This window comes from Pelobates fuscus, chromosome 10 (assembly GCF_036172605.1).
Source record: "Pelobates fuscus isolate aPelFus1 chromosome 10, aPelFus1.pri, whole genome shotgun sequence".
Taxonomy (NCBI): Eukaryota; Metazoa; Chordata; class Amphibia; order Anura; family Pelobatidae; genus Pelobates; species Pelobates fuscus.
The window spans coordinates 74,434,386-74,457,675 of record NC_086326.1 but is presented as its reverse complement, the minus strand read 5'-3'; the positions used below and the strand labels follow the sequence as shown (position 1 = coordinate 74,457,675).

Sequence of the window (23,290 nt, the reverse complement as noted above, 5' to 3'; positions counted from 1 at the left end):
CTCTAAAACCATTGATAGGTGGAGTGAATAGCATTGATTATACCGTTACAATGGCACCTGTCAAGGGGCGGGATATACTAGGCAACAAGTGAACAAACAGTCAGTTATTGAATATCATGTGTTGGAAGCAGAAGAAATGAGCAAGCGAAAAGATCTGAGTGATTTTGACAAGGGCCAAATAGTGATGGCTAGATGACTGGGTCAGAGCATCTCCAAAAGGGCAAGTCTTGTATGGTTTTCCGTTAGTGGTAAATACCTACCAAAAGTCATGCAAGGAAGGACAACTAGTGTACTGGCGTCAGGGTTATGGGTGCCCAAAGCTCATTGCTGCACATGGGGATCAAAGGTTTAGCCGTCTGCTCTGATCTCACAGAAGAGCTACTATAGCTCAAACTGCTGAAAAATGCAATGCTGTCCATAATAGAAAGAAGTCAGAAAACACAGTATATTGAAGTTTGCTGCGTGTAGGGCTGTGTAGCCGCAGAAAAGTCAGAGTACCCATGCTGACCACTGTCCATCACTGAATGCACCTTCAACGTGGACGTGAGCATCAGTACTGGACCCTGGAGCTATGGAAGAAAGTTGACTGGTCTGATGAATCATGTTTTCTTAACCTGAAGAAGAGATGACAGCAGGATGCACTATGGGAAGAAGGCAGTGTTATGCTTTGGACAATGTTCTGCTGGGAAATCTTGGGCTCTGGCATTAATGTGGATGTTACTTTGACATATGCTGTCAGGATCCTATCCTGACAACTTAAAATTGTTTCTTTTCTTCTGTTTTATTTTTCTTCAATATCAGTTTTCACCACTAGTGGTCTCCCTAGCCACTAGTCGAAGCACAGTCTCTCACACCTGCGTAAACCAGGGGTGGGGAACCTTCGGCTCTCCAGATGTTTTGGACTACACCTCCCATGATGCTTTGCCAGCATTATGTGTGTAAGAGCATTATGGGGGATGTAGTCCACAACATCTGGAGAGCCGAAGGTTGCCTATCCCTGGCCTAAACTGATCTTCTGAATGTGCTATAGAGGCCACACACAACTAAAGGAGTTACCTTTACATTGAGAGAAGTTATTGTTCTGAACCTGACAAGTCTTCTGCTCCTGGCTCTTACTGAAGAAACCCTGCTCTACTCTTACTTACTTTGAACCATCCTGATCTACTCTACAATCCTGATTTATTCCAACCAACCTGCTAAATTTCATTCTAGACTTTGATACCTTTATTGCTTTGTTACTACCTATGGTTCTCCTACCTAAAACAATACAACCTTCCCGTATATTACAGACTTTCCTATTGTTTGCAAGTATCCTGAAAGACCCTAATTATAACTATCTGAACCTGCAGTTCTGATTTCAAACCAAAGAGGGTGATCACCTCAATTGCTAACTTAACCTGTATTACTTTATCCTTTTTGTTCATGTTTAGTTCTATCTAATCGTATCCCTGTTACCTGTTACCTTAAACCTGCTTAGGGCATATTGCCTAAATCTTAACTTCTGTTCCTTCTATTAACTCTAACCTATAATACCACTTATAGGTTCTTATTCTAACTCTAACCTATAATACCACTTATAGGTTCTTATTCTAACTCTAACCTATAATTCCACTTATAGGTTCTTATTCTAACTCTAACCTATAATTCCACTTATAGGTTCTTATTCTAACTCTAACCTATAATTCCACTTATAGGTTCTTATTCTAACTCTAAGCTATAATTCTGCTTATTGGTTCATCTTCTTCCTCCATCCTATAATTTATCTTATAAGTTTTCCTGTTGCTTTATAATACTGACTGGGGCTTATTGCCTAAACTCTTGTTTTCTGTTATCCCTTTATATACTTACCTGTAAATCCGTTCATAGGTTCTACCTTTTCCATTTTGTCTTTATTAATTCCTCTTAAATCCTGTTACTCATATTGTTTTTCTTGTTTAACCATGTCTAAACACTTAAATAAAGAACCTCAAGTCAATCCCTGCACAAGTCTCTTGTCTGACCTGATCAGAACCATGACACGTACCACCTTCCTAGAGATTGTTACAGACCACATACAACCTTTAATGGCATTAGTGTTCCCTGATAGCAGTGGCCTCTTTTAGCAGGATAATGCACGTTAGTCAAATGTTTAGCATCTATGGGATGTGCTGGAACAACAAATCCAATCCATGGAGGCCCCGCCCCGCCCCGCAACTTGCAGGACTTAAGGGATCCGCCTTAGGGCACACTGGCCCTGGGGTCGTAAGATCCTACTTACCGGCACAGTGCTCCCTCCAGCCAGTCCCTCCTGGGTAGAGTGGCCGAGCTGCAGAACAGGGGAGATGAGCTTCAGTAACTTCTAGCTTGTTCTGCCAGGAAGTGCATGCAGGGAGCACAGAACTGCTTCCTGTCAGACAGGGGAGATATTCCTTGGCCACGCTACACAGGAGTGAAGTGAGGAGACACATGGAGGGAAGGGGAAAGGGGGTAGGACATGGGGGGAGGAAGTGAGACACATGGAGGGCTGGGGCAATAAGACCCTTGAGGGGGCTGGGGGAATGAAACACATGGGAAATAAGACATGGGGGCTGGGGGAATGAGGCACATGGGGGGCAGGGAGAATGAGACACATGGGGTCTTGGGGAATGAGACATATGAATGGAGGGACTGGGGGAGAAAAATTAGACACATGGAGGGGATGAGGGAGGAAATGAGACACATGGAAAGGGCTGGGGGATGGGACACATGGAAGGGGCTTGGTGACAGACAAAGAGACATAGAGAGGCTGGGGAGAAAGTGACAATGTGCTGGAGAAAAGGGACACACTGATTGGCTGGGAAGGGGAGAAAGAGACACACAAAACTTGCTGAAGGGGAGAAAGAGACACAGATGGGCTGATGAAGGTACAACAAGACATAGAGGGGCTGGTGAAAGGGCATAAGAGACTGACAGGGGATGGGAAAGAGGTAAAAGAGGCAGACATAGGCTAGGGTGGAGACATCACAGAGGAGTTTGAGGGACAAAGAGACACAGAGGGGCTGTGAGGAGAAAGAGACAAGGTGCCAAGGGAAGTAACACACAGAGGACTGGGGGATATAGACACATAGAGGGTATGGGGAAGGGAAGAAAGAGATAAACAAAAGGGGCCAAGGGGATAAAGAGATGGGGTGGTTAAGGGGAGAAAGAAACAAATGGGCTGGAGGATGGGAAGAGACACATAGAAAGGCTGGGGAAAGGGACAGAAAGACATATATAGACGCTGGGGTAGAAAGATACACACAAAGGGCCTCGGGGGAGAAACAGATACACAAAGGGGCTGGGTAGGAGAAAGAGAAACACAAAGAGGCTAGGGTGGAAAGAAACACACAAAGCGGCTGGAGCAGAGTAAGAGACACACAAAGGGTCTGGAGGGAAGTAAGAGATGCACAACAGGAGGGTTGTAAGAGACAAACAAATGGAAAAAATGGGGGGATATGATATACTAAAGGGGAGTGTAAGACAAAAGGGAGATACGATACACTAAAGACATTCAAAAGAGAGGATAAGAAACACAAAATGGGATAAGAAATTCAAGAGGGGGGTGAAGATGCATTTTTTGGTGGGTAAGGGTCAGCAAAATGCATATTTGCTTGTGTAGCCAAAAATCCTTGCACCGGCCCTAGGTGCCAGATAAAACAGGACATGTCCAGAGGTCTTGTGGAGTCCAAGCATCCATGCATCAGAGCTGTTTTGACAGCGCAAGAAGAACCTACCCGATATTAGGCAATTGGTTTTAATGTTGTGGCTGCTCAGTGCATAAGTTATGTGATTGGCTACATTGTTACTCTAGCCATGAATAACCCCTACGCAAGATGTTATTTTGTAAAATATCATTGAGATAGCTAAAGCCTTTGAATAGTTTGTTAATTATGACAACTTGCATCAAAATACAAAGTGTGTGGACCTGGTAACATGTTTAAACTTTTCCAGTCACCGTGTTGTTACCTTATGCTCCTAGATCCTTTTACATTTCCCATTTCCAAATGGGATTCACCTAACCTACCACAAGTATTCTTCAGATTAGTGTACTCACTTGCATTTGTATTCAGCTATAAGGAACTTTCAATTGTTCTACTGACCTTGAGTTTGCATTATCTGTGTGCTGCTGTGTTTGATGTTTCGTTTTATTGTGTATTTTACTGTGTTTCATATAACACCAAGTTAAAAAGCAGAATGCCAATAGAATTGAATTAGTTGGATTTCACCTTTCATTGTGTGATGTTGTCACCAATCTTATCAATATGCTAATAGTTTGTTTAGCATTTCCTCAGTAACTGCTATTTTGTTTCAGACTTTGGACACACAAGAAGTACTACTGACGAAGGCTCTAAAATAGATTGATCATTGTCTATTTCAAAGTTTTGGAAATACCCAGTGTGCGTGAAAAAATCTTATCCATCCAAAATATGCTTGCTTCCTTCGACATACCTCATGCATGGGATTTTTTGTTGTTGTCATATTTCTCTCACCATAGGCTTGTGCAGCCCTTTTAATTGGGATGTGCACTGAGAAATGAATATGTACAGTTCCTTGCAAAAGTATTCACCCCCTTGACTTTTTAACTATTTTGTTACATTGCAGCCTTAAATTCAATGTTTTATTAATCTGCATTTTATGTGATGGATCAGAACACAATAGTTTAAGTTGGTGAAGTGAAATGGGAAAAATTATATACATAAAACTATTTTTTTAGAAATAGAAAACAGAAAATTGGCATGTGCGTATGTATTCACCCCCTTTGTTATAAAGCTCTTGAAAAGCTCTGGTGCCACCAATTACCTTTACAAGTCAAATAATTAGTGAAATGATGTCCACCATGTGTGCAATCTAAGTGTCACATGATCTGTCATTACATATACACACCTTCTTTGAAAGGCCCCAAAGGCTACAACACCTAAGCAAAAGGCACCACTAACCAAACACTGCCACGAAGACCAAGGAACTCTCTAAACAAGTAAGTGACAATGTTGTTGAGAAGTAAAAGTCAGGGTTAGGTTATAAAAAAATATCCAAATCTTTGATGATCCCCAGGAGCTCCATCAAATCTATCATAACCAAATGGAAAGAACATCAAACCTACACAACAACAAACCTACCAAGAGACAGTCGCCCACCAAAACTCACGGACCGGGCAAGGAGGGCATTAATCAGAGAGGCAGCACAGAGACCTAAGGTAACCCTGGAGGATCTGCAGAGTTCCACAGCAGTGACTGGAGTATCTGTACATAGGACGACAATAAGCTGTACGCTCCATAGAGTTGGGCTTTATGCAAGAGTGGCCAGAAGAAAGCCATTACTTTCAGAAAAAAACAAAATTGCACGTTTTGAGTTTGCGAAAAGACATGTGGGAGACTCCCAAAATGTATGGAGGCAGGTGCTCTGGTCTGATGAGACTAAAATTTAACTTTTCGGCCATCAAAGAAAACCCAACACATCACATCACCCAAAGAACACCATCCCCTACAGTGAAATATGGTGGTGGCAGCATCATGCTGTGGGGATGTTTTTCAGCAGCCAGGATTGGGAAACTGGTCAGAGTTGAGGGAAAGATGGATGGTGCTAAATACAGGTATATTCTTGAGCAAAACCTGTACCACTCTGTGCGTAATTTGAGGCTAGGACGGAGGTTCACCTTCCAGCAGGACAATGACCCCAAACACACTGCTAAAGCAACACTTGAGTGGTTTAAGGTGGAACATGTAAATGTGTTGGAATGGCCTAGTCAAAGCCCAGACCTCAATCCAATAAAAAATATGTGGTCAGACTTAAAGATTGCTGTTCACAAGTGCAAACCATTCAACTTGAAGGAGCTGAAGCAGTTTTGCAAGGAGGAATGGGCAAAAACCCCAGTGGTAAGATGTGGCAAGCTCATAGAGACTTATCCAAAGCGACTTGGAGCTGTGATTGCCGTAAAAGGTGGCTCTACAAAGTATTGACTTTAGGGCGGTGAATAGTTATGCACATTGAGTTTTTCTGTTATTTTGTCCTATTTGTTGTTTGCTTTACAATAAAAAAAACATTTTAAAAAAAATCTTCAAAATTGTGGGCCTGTTCTGTAAATTAAATGATGCAACTCCTCAAACAATCCATGTTAATTCCAAGTTGTGAGGCAACAAAACACAAAAAAATGCCAAGGGGATGAATACTTTTGCAAGACATTGTACATTTAAACTGATTACACTTAAACTGGCGTATTGAGGAATGAGACCTTTGACACAGAAATAACCCCTCTGATGCTGCATTGTGGTGACACTGATACAATACCAGGACTCTATGCACCATAACAATGTTAGCTTAATGAATCAGTTTTGGTGTATAGATCATGCCCCTGCAGTGTCACTGCTGAATCCTCTGCGATTTAGGAGTTAAATCACTTTTGTTTCTGTTTATGCATCCCTAGCCAAGCAAGAAGAGAACGCAGTCTGTCCTATATTTTATGGGGATATACCCCATGTGTCAAGAGAAAACAGTTAAAAAGTTAATCTTTATTAGGTAACATAAACTGATTTATGTACACAGGGGGAGGGGGGGAGGAAAAAGGAGACGATGAGGTGCTCAGCACCTTAATCAAACAATTCAAGTAAAAATAACACTACCTAACCTTAAGGTGGTGTATAGTGAGATACTCAGTACTGTCCAGCGTTAGTGCTGGTTTACAATGGTAACCGTGGTCACCTCTCGGACCAAAAAAATCATAATAATAATAATGAAATGAAATAAATGGTAATGAATCAATGGTCTGAATAAAAACTTTCCAACAATTTAAACGTAGAATTCTCCAACATGTAACGTCAGTTAAGAATTTGATTACACCTACCCCGGTAGCACGGCATATCCAGAAATTCCATGGAGGCAATCCTGAGAATCTAACCTTCCAAGCCATCGAGAAACTATTTCGAAATCCGAGAAAGGGTGATTTTAACAAGGTGCTGTTACGCAAGGAGTCCCAATGGATTTTCTCGTTCAAGACCCTATCCCCACTGGGCTTGAACGAGGAATTCAATTATACCCCTTTCATCCATTGAGGCACCATCCGAGTTAACCATCAGACACCTGACAATCTCCCTGAGAGTACCTCCCTCACTGCCAGGACCCACGTACCTGGAATCCGGTACACACTACTGGTGTCTTTATAGTACTGAATGTCTCCTATCTTCGGAGACTCCCGGTACTATATGCACCAATCTATACTTTTCCCATTAATTCTCCCAGTAGGGTACCCTGACATGAGTCTCCTTCTAAATCCATGGACAATAAACCCCCCCCCCCTTTGTGTCAGAGTTTCACTCCAACTTAATGACTCTCCGTCACTCCAACTCCCCAACGGGTAACATTCTGACAGGTGACCATCTCGGTCACTGTCATTGTTGTCATAAGTATTATTCCTACTAATATCCTACCTTGACACTGGAATCTGTTTCTTTCCATAACTGGAATAACCTTTATACATCTGGGCAGACATTTGCACCCATTCTTAATCTCTCCCTTTTCTTTTCCTGATTTGCACAATGATATGTTTAATCCTCATTCCGGAATTTCTGAATGAGTACCGGCAATCCACTTTGAGCCTTCTCGGCCACCGTCCCCTAACCCCTCCCCCTTAGGCCTTGCGCAACCAATGAGGTCCCGGAGAGGGCTATTTAAGACTCCTCAATCTGGTGAGTCTTTTTCCCCTGACGAGCCTGTGACACTCAGGCGAAACGCGCGTCGGGCTAAGACAACCGGGAGATCATATCCACTCTGTCGACACTTAAACTGACCTAGGCTTTACCTCGGGTGAGACCTTCACCCGCCCCACTGGACCATACAGCTGGGCTTTCCATTACCTAGAACCTACACTAATGCCCTTTCGGCGACTATTTGAAAGTTATTCATTGAACTCAGTGTATTGACTACCCAGACGGGTTACTTGTGCACTCAGCACTGTACCCTCTCTGCTATTTTTTCTTACCTCTCTCTTTCCTATCACCGGTACCCATGAAGGCACCATTCCTTCTTACTCTCTATTTGGCATATCTATACTAGCCGGGACACTCAATCCTTACAGGCACAGAGTAGGGGTTACAGTACACTGCACTGTACTCCCCACATGCAGCATTTGCTATTGGCAGGCGAGTTCTGTTACATTCTCTCAACCTAAGGCTCTTATTAAGGGGATATCTCTCTCCACGAGCACCGTTAATCTGTATACTGGGTTCTAGTTGCATGTTCTAATAGTGGTCATTACTTTGATCCTATCAGCAACTTCCCCGGACATATACACTTTAGCCCTGAGATAATTATAGTACTCCCTAACTTGCCATATTGTATTGTGAGTCAGTACGTGCTAATTTGCTAATTTTTGTACTGGGATTTGTTTGCATAATTGAATAGTGTTCATTTCATCGATCCTATCAGCAACACCCCCGTACACATACACCTTAGCCCTTTAATAGTTACAGTACTCCCTAACCCCGCTCTGCTATAATCGACTGTGACCAAGCCGTGTAGTACTCTGGTCACGGTGGGCTCTAATTAGGGGCATATATCCCCCGACGAGTATCACCAACCTGTACACGAGACTTTGTTAGCACTCTTTGGGCAGTAATTGACACATACACTGATCCTACGAGCAAAACCCTTGACATTTCAGCCTTCAGCTGACAGTGGGTTGCACGAGTTTGCGGTACCCATTGCTAACTCTGACAGGTCAGGTTACCTGAGACCGGTTGGGTTTTTATTCAGACCATTGATTCATTACCATTTATTTCATTTCATTATTATTATTATGATTTTTTGGTCCGAGAGGTGACCACGGTTACCATTGTAAACCATCACTAACGCTGGACAGTACTGAGTATCTCACTATACACCACCTTAAGGTTAGGTAGTGTTATTTTTACTTGAATTGTTTGATTAAGGTGCTGAGCACCTCATCGTCTCCTTTTTCCTCCCCCCCTCCCCCTGTGTACATAAATCAGTTTATGTTACCTAATAAAGATTAACTTTTTAACTGTTTTCTCTTGACACATGGGGTATATCCCCATAAAATATAGGACAGACTCCGTTCTCTTCTTGCTTTCCTCCCAATTACGTAGGGTTACCCCCTGTTCTGTCCTTCGGGACCCACTATCCGGCCACCCCTCTTTATATGCATCCCTAGCGGTGACTCTCAAAGCTACCATAAACATTTTTTTCATTTTTAATTAGATCTTACAGCACAGTGTGTTTACTTTAGAAGTTGTTATCCTCTGATTTGTTAATTGAACTTGAATCTCACACATAAGACTCCCACAAGATCTGGCAGGCCATTATCAGAGCAGGAGACAAGAAATTAAAGTTTTTAAATCGGATCTCTTTACATGTGTGTAGAGAGGCTGTGTAAGTCTCAGGCAAGGGAGGGCTGCATAAACAAGCTCATTTTAATTTCTAAATAGCCAACAATTGAGCAGTGAGACTTTGGGAGCAATAACTAAACACCAAAACCTATAAAGTTGTTTTCGGGCTTGTAGTGTTCTTTTTAAGCTCTAGGACTTATTTGGTCATAAGATGGCATCTGGCATCATGTAAACAATGCAAAATATGCCTCAGTCCGAAAAGACATTGAAATGAATGATCAGTGTCCTGCTGCAGACCTGAAGTTATGCAGTTTTCCAATTTGAAAATGTATCTATTGACAGAGCTCTACTATGAATATTGTCCAAACCTGGTATTAGTTGGTATGATAATGCAGAAGTATGAGCTTCCTCTTTATCAGATAAACACAGACTGGAAGAACCGTGGGTGAATGACACAGACAGACAAGCATCAAGCAATTCATTAACAGTTTGGCAGATTAACATGGCCACTGCCTGTAGACTCCTGGCACCATAACCACTATAATGGTTCTTAGTAGTTTTATGGTTAGAATGTCCCTTTAAAAAGGCTTACTATTAGATGCCATATGCAGAATGTAAAGTGAAGTTTTGAGAATCTCAAGGTTTAATTTAGCAAGAATATCAAAATGCACTACAGATTATATGTTCTAACTGGTACAGTGTTCATTTTACATTGGGACAATGTGTATTTTAAATTGAGAGGGGGGTATGCATTGTTTAATGCCTCTTATTTATAATCCAAAACAAAGTAATCACCTACACTACAAAACAACCAAGTAAAGGATAGATAAAGATGTACATTTATTAAAATCATTTAAAAAGAGATGAAAACTTATTTGATTGCCTATTGCATTGCATGTGCTTAGTGTATCAGATCCAATAGCTCCTGTGTGTCCACCAGCTCCCCCATTTGTGTCACATTATGACACAAATGGTTTGCCAAAAACGGGGCACCTCCACTTCAGCTTATCATTGACGCCCAAAGTTGTATGGACTAATGTAGAAGTCCTGGGTGTGATGCTTAGCAGATCTCTCTAATAATTCAATACATAGGTATAATTTGGAAATGTACATATTGTATTCATATCTGCTAATGCCACCATAATACACATATGAAAACACATCCTTAACATATATTACGGGAAGAGGTATACATCTAAAAAATAGTTACATATAATCTGTCTATGAAAAAAAATCCCCTGTGTTGCTTTGCATCTTAAAAAGAAAGAAGAATCTTATCTTAGAGCATGAAAACTCCAATAGGTAAATTGGAATGTTGCTGGACTGCATTCTAACATGAGCAGAACCTATTACCACTCTGACATCCAAGCTCTATACAAACAGAATCTTGCTAGAAGATGAATTATGTAGACTTATACACAAATGCATTTCACCTGTTAAGAGTTAATCAAATTCCTTTTAATCTATAAAAAGAGGAAGACAACGATATCAGGAGAAACCTAATACGTGGTCATAAATATGGTCAGAGAGGTATTGTAGGCATGACCCAAGTTAATTAGAAAAAAGATACGAATAAGGGAAAGGAATCTGCAAAGGTAGAAACCATCCTTACTGAAATCTCCTCCTAAGTAGAATCATTCAAAGGTAATCACAAAACAACAAAAAATAATTATAAACTTTATTTAAACAAGATCCTAAAGTTAAAATACGATAAATAGAATAAATTGAAAAAAAGGAGAGCAGGAGAAAGTGTCTTGTAATAATCAACAAGTATAAAGGGTATTGAAAAATCCTTATAAGGGTATAACAAATCCCTATATAAAACCTAAGTGTGCTGCATGCACAAAACAACATGTTTTTTCACTTTATTCTATCTATCGTATTTTAAATTTAGGATCTTGTTTAAATAAAGTTTATAATTTTTTGTTGTTTTGCCATTACCTTTGAATGATTCTACTTAGGAAGTCATTTCAGTAAGTAGAGTTTCTACCTTTGTTAGGCAGATTCCTTTACCGTATTTGTATCTTTTTCCTTTTACTCTATGCCCGAACAAATCGATCTGTCCCGAAATTACCTGTGGAGTCTAATGCATTGAATAAGACTCCTCAGGTAGACCTCAAGCAAATCAATTCTTTCAGGTGTAGATTAAGAGGAATTTGATTTGTTCACAGCAGCTGAAACATATTTGTGAACAAGTCTAGAATCGTGTTCATATTGATTAAGAAACACACAATGCAACAGTGCAAGTAGTAAGACGAAGTACATGCTTATCAATCCTTCGTACCACTATGTTATGATAATCACTAAACCAAACCATCTTTCACTAATTTATCACTATACTTAATGCAGGGTATTATGGATACAGACTCATGAAGGTGGTAGTCTACATGACGGTAAACCCAGGAATAAGACAGATGCAAAAGTACAGAATAAGACACTACGAAATGAGTATAATAAGTATTAAAGCTGTAAGATGAATACAAAAGTGAACAAGTGAGATCAAAGACAGGCGACACAAAATTTAATTTCTATGATATCCAAAAGTAAACATTCAAGTAATTAATAATAACGATTCTTGATAATTGCATAGCATGTAAGGCAAAATGTTAACAGAGCCCTGACTGTCTAGCGATGCAGGTATGAAAAGGCTGTGGTTACAGGTATATTGTTGCAGGTATGTGCAGACTGAAAGGCAGCCAGGAAAGATTGATTATAATATATACGTAAATAAGGCACTGCACTAGAGTTCTCTTCAAGGAGACTCAAACAAAGAAGGAAGCAGACTAATTAAAAATATTTAAATAATATACCCCGTCGTCAACCATAGCCAAGGTTTTGGCTTACTTTGCCAAAATAGGTGTAACCAGGGACAGAGAGTGATTCTGCAGCTCCATGAACCTACAGAGACATTTACCCTACTTTCTGTAAAATATTTCAAATTCCTAAATACAACATAAAAGTAGGTCGCTCTGCCTTCCTGTGTGAGGTTTGTTAAAACATGGACCAGCCCACTTAAAATCATAATGGGATCGGTCTTTCTCAAATACTTAAAAACTTCTTGTTACATTATTTAGTAGGGAGCTTTAAGTTGATTATCTTTTTCTGAGATATATCAAGACAAAAACAAATGCTATCTTGGAGTAATTTGCAAAATAAAGACCAATGACTACACATTCCAGAGAATGTCTCCCAATATTTAGCAAATTGTACCCAAGATAGTAGCTTTCTATAGTGTTAAATCTCCCCTAAATGTTATACATATATAAATGCTTCTATAAGTAAACTGCCGTTTACTGTATATTGTATTTTTCATCTTTTAATTTTTAAGTAATTAAATTATTTTTGCCATAATACCATATCGGTAAACAAGAATTAATATGACTATATCTGTCTCCATTTATAACAATAAAGTAACAATGTTACATACATAAATTAGAATTTAAACTATGATATATTTGTGAATTGATTTGGGTGCGCAAAGATTATAGTATTAATTACACATCTTCACAATTTTCTCTTAATCTCCTATTGATTTGCTACTGTTGGTATAACACCACAAAAGGATCAAACGCAGTATTACAATGCATCCATGGTCTCTTGCAACAACAAAAAACAAAAATAGCAAAATTACTAATTTAAATTACGTACAAATGAAATATATATAGATAGATGCTCCATTCTTTGTACTTGCTGACACCATAACCATATTGAATCTTTACTTGTACGTTACAGTATACAATTTTATTTAGTATTTTTGATATCTGTCATTATTGCTTGCATATTCATTTCAGTAAATGTATTTATTCCATTGCTATCTGACTCTATATGCTAGTTATGCTACATAAACACACATCCATATGGGACAGCTTATAACATTATGATAAAATTCGAATACTATTAGGCAAAAAAAAAAAAGAACAACATATTGTGAACTTCATCTATGAATAGCTGCATGCTGTGTTCAGCATTTCGCGAAATTAATGAGAAAGAAAGAGGAACTTGAAATAAGGAAATCCAGGTCCCTTTCTTTCGTTTTTAAAAGTTATTAAAACATAAAATGTAAAACGTACCTCTTGATGCCATTATTTGCAATTTTTAAGGTTTTTTATTTTCCAGTCGACTCTTCTTTAAAATAGTTTTTTCATTTTTTTTTCACCATGTCTTCAGGGCTATTGTCACCTTTCCTTCTTAATTTTTTTTTTCTGTTTTGGTTGTTGTTTTATGATTTCTTTTTTCTTTTACGCTCCTGTCGAGAGTTTTATATCCAAGTTCTTTCCACCAACTGCAAGAATATTTAAAGGTTTAGGCGCCTTAAGGCTGGGAGTGAGTATGTCAAGGACCGGTGAAGGCAAGACACCTGTAGCAGTAAGACACTCAGCCTGAGAAACAGTAAGAGTATCACTGTATACACTACTTCCTGATTTCTGTTTCTCCCATACTTCCTGTATTCAGCCTCATAGTGACTGGTGACAAAAGTAACTATTAGCAAAGCTTCGTCACCACAGCAGCTGAATGGAAATCATGAGGTTAACAGAGTCAGCCATGCTTCAGCAACCAACAGGAATCGCTTCAAAGGTCCTGTGCAAAAAACAAAAAAAAACTTTATTGATTTTCAACAATACGTATTTACTTAACATTGGGGGTTTAGATCGGAAAAGGAATAGGCTAAAAGTTAAAAATAGGCCCAGATAATTATCTTTAAAATTTACCAGTCTGAAAAAAAAAACATTTTTGAGTTGCAAGGAAATGTTTCTAGCCCACCTGCACTGCTACATTTTCTTACAACAGTGGAAATTTGCACCTCTCTCTCTCTCTCACTTTGTAAACTCTCGCTCTATATATATTGATACAATGTACAATTTAAATGCATACTGGCAGCACATGCAGAGTGAGCTGATTCCCCTCATGGGCCTGCGATGGAGATCTTCAGGGGCCTTTCTGAGACTTTTTCCAGAGCTCAGGCACTATCTGTGATAGTATCAGAGTGATGCTGGGCTAATGGCAAAGAGGCAGAACCCACAACAAGAATATACAAATATGGCTGCCATCAGGACCATGACAGTTGACATGAGTCCAGCGGTCATAGGGGGCTTGAACTGCTTGGGAAGAAAAGTCTCCATCAGATTTTGCAATCTGCCCAGGACCGCCATCAGGGGGTACAGCTGTATGGGGCTCGGAAGGTTCAGGGCCCTTTCATTTGCATATATATAGTGAGTACTGATATATATATATATATGTATATATGTGTGTGTGTGTTTGTATGTGTATATATATATATATATATATATATATATATATATATGTATATATATATAGATACACACACACCTCTGCACCCTGCATGCTTCTTTAATGAAGAGGGGGCCCAGGAGAGCCCAAGTTCCAGATTAACCAGCATCCTCTTGCGAGCTGCAGGGTTTTGCCACCACAGCACTGAAAGAGTGCTAGTCTGAGTGCTAAATGATCTCATTATGGCAAGAGACAAAGGTGATTACTCCATCCTATCCTCTTGGATCTCTCAGCTGCATTTGACACCATTGACCACAGGATTTTAATAGAGCGCTTGCAGAACATCTGTGGTCTAGGAGGCACATTCCTTAACTGGTAGATCACAGAGAGTAACATCAGGATCGTGCTCATCTGCACCAACAGAACTGGCCTGCGGAGTTCCACAGAGATCCATCTTGTCTCCCATGCTATTTGCAATTTACTTGCTACCACTGGGGGACATCATTAGGTGACATAACCTAAGGTATCATTGTTATGCTGATGACACACAACTCTACTTCTCCTTTCTCCAGATACCACAGACCCAACATGCCGCATCAACAGTTGCTTAGCAGACCTTAGAGAATGGATCAATGCTAGTTGGCTTAAAGTGAAACCGGACAAAACAGAGTAACTCTTGGTGAGGGGACCCCAGGCAACAAAAATATCCCATGATCACCCAACTGACCTGGAGCTCTTAAATTGGTCTACAGTCTGACAAAGAGGCAGACTATAATGCTCCTTCGATGTAGTTAGGGCGTGAGGACCAAGCAGGGAGATCTTTTGATCTAAAGTATAAACGTTTTTGTAGCTATATACATATCACAGGTGGAATTGATTGCTATAAGGGCTCTAAGGGCTACAACGGATTCTGATCATGTAAATAAGAGAGAATACGTAATTCAGCCAAAAACCATTGTGTGACCAAAAAAAATGCAAAGTTTAAAAAAAAAAAAAAAAAAAAAAACACCATGCTAATGAAATTCATGCCCTGTGGGCACTTCATGAACTCTAATGAAGGAACAGAATTTCAATGATACCCAAGACTTAAATATACACTTCTTGAAACATTTTAACTGTCCACAAAATGAGTAATTTCCAGGATCTGCCTATAATTGATTTTACAGCAAGACAGTAGGCTTCATATTTTGCTTAAACATTCTTTACTGACACCTCCAGTGGCAAATAAACAGTCAACACAAGCATTAGAAAACAGAAAACTCAGAGACCGTCCTGTACCTGTGGGATGGTACTGTTGAGAGTTTGATATAGCCATCCTTGTGCTAATTAGTTGTTTTCTGATACTTGTGTTAACTGTTTATCCCCTGTACCCTCAAGGGGTCATGTGACCTTACGTGCCTGCAGCCTGAAGAAAATCACCCTCTCCCGTGCAGCACCACTTTGGTCTTTGCCAAGAAGTGAGGGGACCCTGAGGCCTTCCCCAGCATCTGATTCGGTAAATTGGGACTTGGCGATGAGAGGTGTTCTGGTGCAATAGACAGAGAATTGGATAGACTGGAATGGGTAGCCAACCTCTGCCAGAAATACCTACATAGTCCCACTCAGAGCATACAGGAATGTCAGCCATCTTGAAACCAACAGGTAAGTACCGTGCAGGGTAGTAAAAGAGGCAAACACACCATATCTAGACTCATGATTTGGTGAATTAGTCAGTGTAGGCTGGGATTACCTCCACTGGCCCAAATGGGGGGGGGGAGGGGGGATGGGAGGGGAGTGGAGTGGAGTCAGGCAAATGCCAGAGCACTATAAAGAGGGGAATTGTCAGGCCATCCAGCAGGCCTCAAAGAAGTCTGTCGTGGGCAACACCAAACTGTGTAGCTCTGGGCTGGCTAATATTAATTCAGGGCATATTCTTTGCACACAGAGTTATTAATTGTCTGACAGCGCAAGCTGATGTTCTCAACCAATGAATGAATGGCCAAATCGCCACCTGGTTTCCACAGATCTGCAAAAGTCGAATGCACGTTACCCAGCATCAGAGGAGGCTTAGTTCCTGGTGGGACCAAGGTAAGAGACAAACCATTGCATACCAGCTTGCCCCATTATTGGGAAACAGACTCAGTGGGCAGTAGTTGTTATTACACTTGGAGTAACCCTTTAAAAGGATAAACTCACAGTACATGTATTGCCAATTAACAGGTTGACTTACTAGATTGGTGGTAAGACTGCCATGGCAGATTGAAAGTCAGGTTAAACGACCTAAGACCTAAGACATTTACTATCACCAGTGGCGGATCCAGAAGCTAATCTCGGGAGGGGCACTGGCAGATTATTTTAAGAAACAATCCAGGCACAATAACCACTACAGCTCTCTGTAGTGGTTTTGGTGCCAGGAGTTGCTGTGGCGCCCTCCCAGAGTAAGTAGTCAAACTGTTTAAAAAAATGTTTGATAACTTACCCATGTCTGCCGGGATAGGGGTTGTAGTGTGTATGTGTGTGAGGGGTGCAGTGTGTGTGAGGGTCGCAGTATGTGTATGGAGGGGTAGTGCGTGTGTGAGAGGGGTGCAGTGTATGTATGGGGTAGCAATATGTATATTGGGAGCAGTGTGTTTGTGTGTAAATGGTGCAGTGTGTGTATTGGGAGCAGTGTGTTTGTGCGTGAGTGGCGCAGCGTGTTTTTGTGTGAGGGGTGCTTTGTGTGTGTATGGGGGCAGTGAGTGTATTGGGGGCTATGTGTAAGGTGGGGCTGTGTGTGTGTAAGAGGGGCTATGTATGTAAGGGGGGCTGTGTGTAAGAGGGGGCTGTGTATGTAAGGGAGGCTGTGTATGTTAGAGGGGGGCTGTGTGTGTAAGAGGGGGCTGTGTGTGTAAGAGGGGGCTGTGTGTGTAAGAGGGGCTGAGTATGTAAGGGGGGGTTGTGTGTGTAAAGGGGGTCTGTGTATGTAAGGGGGTGTGTGTAAGGGGGGGGCTGTGTGTGTAAGTTGGGGGCTGTGTGTGTAAGGGGGGGCTGTGTGTGTGTAAGGGTGGGGCTGTGTGTGTAAGGGGGGGCTGTGTGTGTGTGTAAGGGGGGGCTGTGTGTGTAAGGGGGGGACTGTGTATGTAAGGGGGGGCTGTGTATGCAAGGGGGCTGTGTGTTTAAGGGGGGGCTGTGTATGTAAGAGGGGGGCTGTGTATGTAAGAGGGGGGCTGTGTATGTAAGAGGGGGGCTGTGTAGGTAAGAGGGGGGATGTGTAGGTAAGAGGGGGGATGTGTAGGTAAGAGGGGGGATGTGTAGGTAAGAGGGGGGCTGTGTAGGTAAGGGGGGACTGTGTATGTAAGGGGGGGGGCTGTGTAGTTAAGGGGGGCTGTGTAGGTAAGGGGGGCTGTGTGATGCAGTGTGTGAGAGGATAGGGATTGGATAGCACCAGCCCTGCATGGGCCGGCAGGGGAGAGCCTCGGGCAGCAATATTTTCTCGGGGGGGGCAATTGCCCCGTTGCCCCCCCCCTGGATCCGCCAATGACTATCACACAAGTTGACTTTGAGTGTTCCTTCATCAATGTAGTTATTTTATATAGTGCAGATTTTGCACAATATCAGCAAAATAACTGGTGTAAGTCTATAATTAAATACAGATGATCAGCTCCATTACCCTAATAGCGTCAGTTGGTGCTCTCTGGAAAAAACTATAATTAAATAAATAATTATAGAAATAATATTTCAGCCATAGGACCCAAATAAAACCAGAGACACCTAGCATAAGGCCTCTCCTCTTGCCCATTCTAGATAGAGGGAAGCCATAATGGATGAGAAGGTAGTGTGAAAGGGGTTGTTAGGGTTTTGTATTGTAAGGGCTGGCTAGGGGCTTAAGAACTCCTTGCCACAAGGGGTTAAACTCTTTAGGGATCAGGAGATTAAACATATCCTATAATATTAACCATTTAAGGGCCAGGAGATTATTTAGGCATATAACTATTCTCAGGGCCGGATTAACATAGGGGCTGATGGAGCTGCAGCTCCAGGCCCAGGCCCAGGCCCATGGAATAGGCCCATTTTTTTTACACACTACTCTTAGGTTTGCCACCTGACTGGTATTTTACTGGCACAACCGGTATTTGAGGCTACCTGGCCGTGCTGGTATTGCAGTAATACCATCAATACAAATGCAGGTATTTTTCTCAGAATAAATGAGAAAATAAATAGATTACTCTGCAATATCAGCACCGGCCAGTAGGGGTCACTGTGTGTGGAGAGAGGCAGGGATAGGAAGTTACAGCATATCCCTGCCTCTCTCTTCTACTCACTGAACCTTGGGGGAGCAGCAACACAGCACAGAGTCCAGACAACAGCTCTGCAGCAGGGACACATGGGGACACTGAGACACTAGGGGACACTGAGAAACTAGGGAACACTGAGACACTAGGGGACATATGGGAACACTGAGACACTTGGGGACACTGGAAAACATGGGGACACTGACACTAGGGGACACTGAGACACTAGGGGACACATGGGGACACAGACACTAGAGGACACTATGACACTAGGACACAGACACTGGGAGACCTGGGAACACTGAGACACTTGGGGACACTGGAAAACATGGGGACACTGAGACACTAGGGCACACTGGGACACAGGGGGATGCCGAGACACATGGGGATGCTGTAAGACATAGGGACATTGTCCCCATGTCTCCCAGTGTCCCCCAGCCAGTGTCCCTAGTGTCTGTGTCCCCAAGTCTCCCAGTGTCTGTGTCCCATGTCTCTCAGTGTGCCTAGTGACCCCATGTGTCCCTATATGTCCCAGTGTCCTCACGTCTATGTCCACAACTGTCCCCATGTCTCCCAGTGTCCCCAAGTGTCTGTCTCCCAGCCAGTGTCCCCTAGTCTCCCAGTGTCTGTGTTCCCATGTCTCTGTGTCCCTAGTGTCTTAGTGTCCCCAAATGTTTTAGTGTCCCCATGTCTCCCAGTGTCCTTGTTCCTCGTGTCTCAGTGTGCCTAGTGTCCCCATGTCTCCAAGTGTCCCTATATGTCCCAGTGTCCCCATGTCTATGTCCCAACTGTCCCCAAGTCTCCCAGTGTCCCCAAGTGTCTGTCTCCCAGGCAGTGTCCCCTATTCTCCCAGTGTCTGTGTTCCCATGTCTCTGTGTCCCTAGTGTCTGTGTCTCTAGTGTCTCAGTATCCCCATTTCTCCCAGTTTCCCTAAATGTCTCCGTGTCCCCCTGTCTCCCAGTTTCCCCGGGTCTCTCAGTGTCCCCATGTCTCTAGTGTCCCCATGTCTCTAGTATCCTAGTGACATGGGGACACACTGAGACATTGGGACACTGGGAGAAATGGGGACACAGACACTGGGCGACATGGGGACACTGACACTGTGATACATAGGGACACTGAGAAACTGGGTGACTTTCGAGACTGAGACACTGGGAGACAGGGAGACACTGGGAGCAATCCATCTATACAGCAGAATCAAACTGTGAGTAGTTTGTTGGTGATTTTACAGAATTTTCTCTGATGTCACTCCTTGTGATTTACATCATGTGATGTCATGCTTAACTAATTAATTATACAAATGATTAAGGCTGGTATTTTTTTCCAAGAAAGGTGGCAACCTTAACTACTCTTCACATACTCTTGCTTAAAGGAGCACTATAGGGTCAGGAACACAATCATGTATTTCTGACCCTATTATGTTAAAACCACCACCCTGGCCCCTTCTTGCCTCCCTAAATATAGTAAAATATTACTTGTATTCAAGTCTGCAGCTGCTGGCTCTGCCTGTGAACAGACTGTCTGCTGACATCATTAGAAGTGGTGGTCTGAGCAAATTACAATACTTCCCCATAAGATTGGCTGAGACTGTAAACTAGGCAGATCAGGCGCAGAGCCAGCACAAGTCCAACATAGCCCTGGCCAATCAGCATCTCCTCATAAAGATAAATTGAATCAATGCATCTCTATGAGGAAAGTTCAGTGTCTGCATGTAGAGGGTGGAGACACTGAATGGCAGTGCTGCACACTAGGCAATACTGCCCCAGGAAGCACCTCTAGCAGCCATCTAAGGAGCGGCCAGTGGAGTTATTTTCTCTGAAAAGACAGTGTTTACTGCAAAAAGCTTGAATGGAATGATTCTACTTACCAGAACAAATACAATAGGCTGTAGTTGTTCTGGTGACTATAGTGTCCCTTTAAGTTTGGAAGCTTAAGAGGGATGTATGGGAATAAAACTTGTGTGGACGGGCTGACAATAAAATTAGTTTAGGTAATGCAGACGTTGGTCTCTCTAACACTGTGGCATGTCCCCTTTCTTCTACACTCACTACATACACCTTTTCTGTGTCTCAGACTATATACCAGGAACTTCTGCCTGCTAGTAAGAAGGTAAGGAGACAAGTAGGCCAGCGAGTGCTAGGGGACAGTCCTTAGAAAGCATGGAGTGAGCGCATCATTAGACGCATTTATGTCAAGCTCAGGCTGCTGCCTGCATAGTATGCCCTTAGTTGGACAGCCTGCAGGATTGGCAGGCAGCCTGACATGCATTCATGCCAGGCTGAGCTTCCAATTCTTTGGACAAACATGCTCCCTTTTTGGGCATGTTCACCCCTTTTGGCAGGTCTGGTCACGTGATTTGCAGTGGCACACCCTTTTACCGTGCCCATTGACTTCCTGCTTCACTGGACACTGCTGTTATGGGTTATGGATTTACTTGAAAAATGAAAGCATAAATTAGAGAGAGATTAGCATAGAGTATGTGTTTTCTTATAGCTGCATCCTATGAGTTTCCCTCCAGCACCATCTCCATCAGATACATGATGCTTGGGAAGTATGACTGGTTTAGTGTTTTTGGTCGATAAGATTCCATAATTAGGCCCATCATAATTGTCAGCACCAGGCCCACTGTGCTCTTAATCCAGCCCTGACTATTCTAGCCTGCTTGATGCAGGGATGGATTCAACTTGACAAAGGTCCTGTTGTGGGCTGAAATGATTGTTTTGATTTTGCTCCAATAAATCTGCTCACTGGATTGAACTTGAGTGTCTGGACCATCATTGCTTTTTTGCAAGAATGGGTAGGCACCATTTGTTGTTGTTTCAATCCCATGCACATGGGGTGGAGTAAGAGGGGAGGCCATATGCAGGTGTTCAATTAGAATCCAACCAAACCTTGTTTCTTTTAATTTCTTTAATTATTGCTATTTTGCAAGAGCTTATTGTTGACTCAACGTGAGGAAATTGATCATCACTCTATTATTACATGTTGAAGTCCCACAGACCCAGCATGTGTCACTTTCCCTTTACTTAAAGGGACACTATAGTCACCAGAAAAACTAAAGCTTATTGTATTTGTTCTAGTGAGCATAATCTTTCCCTTCAGGCTTTTTGCAGTAAACATTGTGATTTCAGAGAAAATGCAATGTTTACATTACAGCCTTGGGATACCTTCACTGGCCACTCCTCAGATGACTGCTAGAGGTGCTTCCTGGGGCAGTGCTGTACACTGTGACTGACATTCAGTGTCTCCATCATCCGTATGGAGACACTGAACTTTCCTCATAGATCTCTGTTGATTCAGTGCATCTCTATGAGTGGCTACTGATTGGCCAGGGCTGTGTTTGACTTGTGCCGGCTCTGCCCATGATCTGCCTCCTTGACAGTCTCAGCCAATTCTATGATTAAGCATTGTGATTGGCTTTTGATCAAAACTAATTATGTCAGCCAAGCAGGCAGATCCAGCAGACTAGAGTAAAGGTAAGATTTTATTATATTTAGGGGTGTGAGGGGGGGCAAGGGGGCCAAGGGTGCTAGATGGTGGTTTTAACACTATAGGATCAGGAATACATTTGTGTTCCTTACCCTGTAGTGTTCCTTTAACTCACTTTCCTTTTCTGTACCAGAGAGGATAGCAAAGTATTGACATTTTCTAAACTGTGCCTTTTCTAGGCTGATTTCACCAAGATTTCACCTGGTCTCACAACATTTATGCTAAAAAGATTGGCTTTTTTCCACTCAGTGTCAAATTGATCTTGAGTGGTTTGACAAAAAAATGGGGTCCAGCCGTTTGCAGCCCAGTCCTTGCTTTCCTTATTGCTAAAGCAGCAAGATAATAACAAACATTTTTGATTTTGATTTTGTAGGTCTATTCCCGCCTTCTAAGTATGGAGATATTAATGTGGCATTAGCTATATGGCAAGCAACTGGCCAGATTATGGGCGCCTTGGGCCCCCCTATTTGGTCACCAAACTGTGGGATAGTATCCATAGCCTATTAGTACCTTAACTAGTACAAGATTCTGTAGTGGTTCTGGTGTTCGGACTGCCTCTTTAAGATATAGAAGAATGTGAACTAAAGTGCATAACATTGAATTTGTGCACCGTTATTGTTATTATAAGATGAATAAGATTTACCATTCACTAAAACAAGTATGTTAATATTAATAAGTAAGTATTAATCTGTTCCTTCAAACCTGCAAACTGATTTTATTTTCTGTATTCGCTGGGGAAAAAATGTGGACATTACTATGATTTAAAGGAACACTATAGGGTCAGGAACACAAACATGTATTCCTGACCCTATAATGTTAAAACCACCATATACCCCCCTGGTACCTCCTTGTCTCTCTAATTATAGTACAATCTTACTTGTATTCAAGTCTGAAGCTGCTGCCTCTGCCCCTGACCTGACTCTGTCTGATTACATCATCAGAAGTGGTGGTCTGAGCCAATCACAATACTTCCCCATAGGGTTGGCT

At 42.0% G+C, this 23,290-nt stretch overlaps 1 protein-coding gene across 3 annotated transcripts in view; it reads right to left on the bottom strand.

Annotated features, from left to right (window-relative positions):
* The window catches only part of PIK3AP1 (phosphoinositide-3-kinase adaptor protein 1), a 114,440-nt gene extending 100,679 nt beyond the window's left edge, over positions 1-13,761 (bottom strand). For all 3 annotated transcript variants that reach the window (XM_063435220.1, XM_063435222.1, XM_063435221.1), the window contains exon 1: positions 13,406-13,761. In XM_063435220.1, the coding sequence (XP_063291290.1) occupies positions 13,406-13,418 (13 nt within the window). In that variant the 5' untranslated portion in view covers positions 13,419-13,761. The remainder of the gene's footprint in view (positions 1-13,405) is intronic.
* Between the last annotated feature and the right edge of the window lie 9,529 nt (positions 13,762-23,290).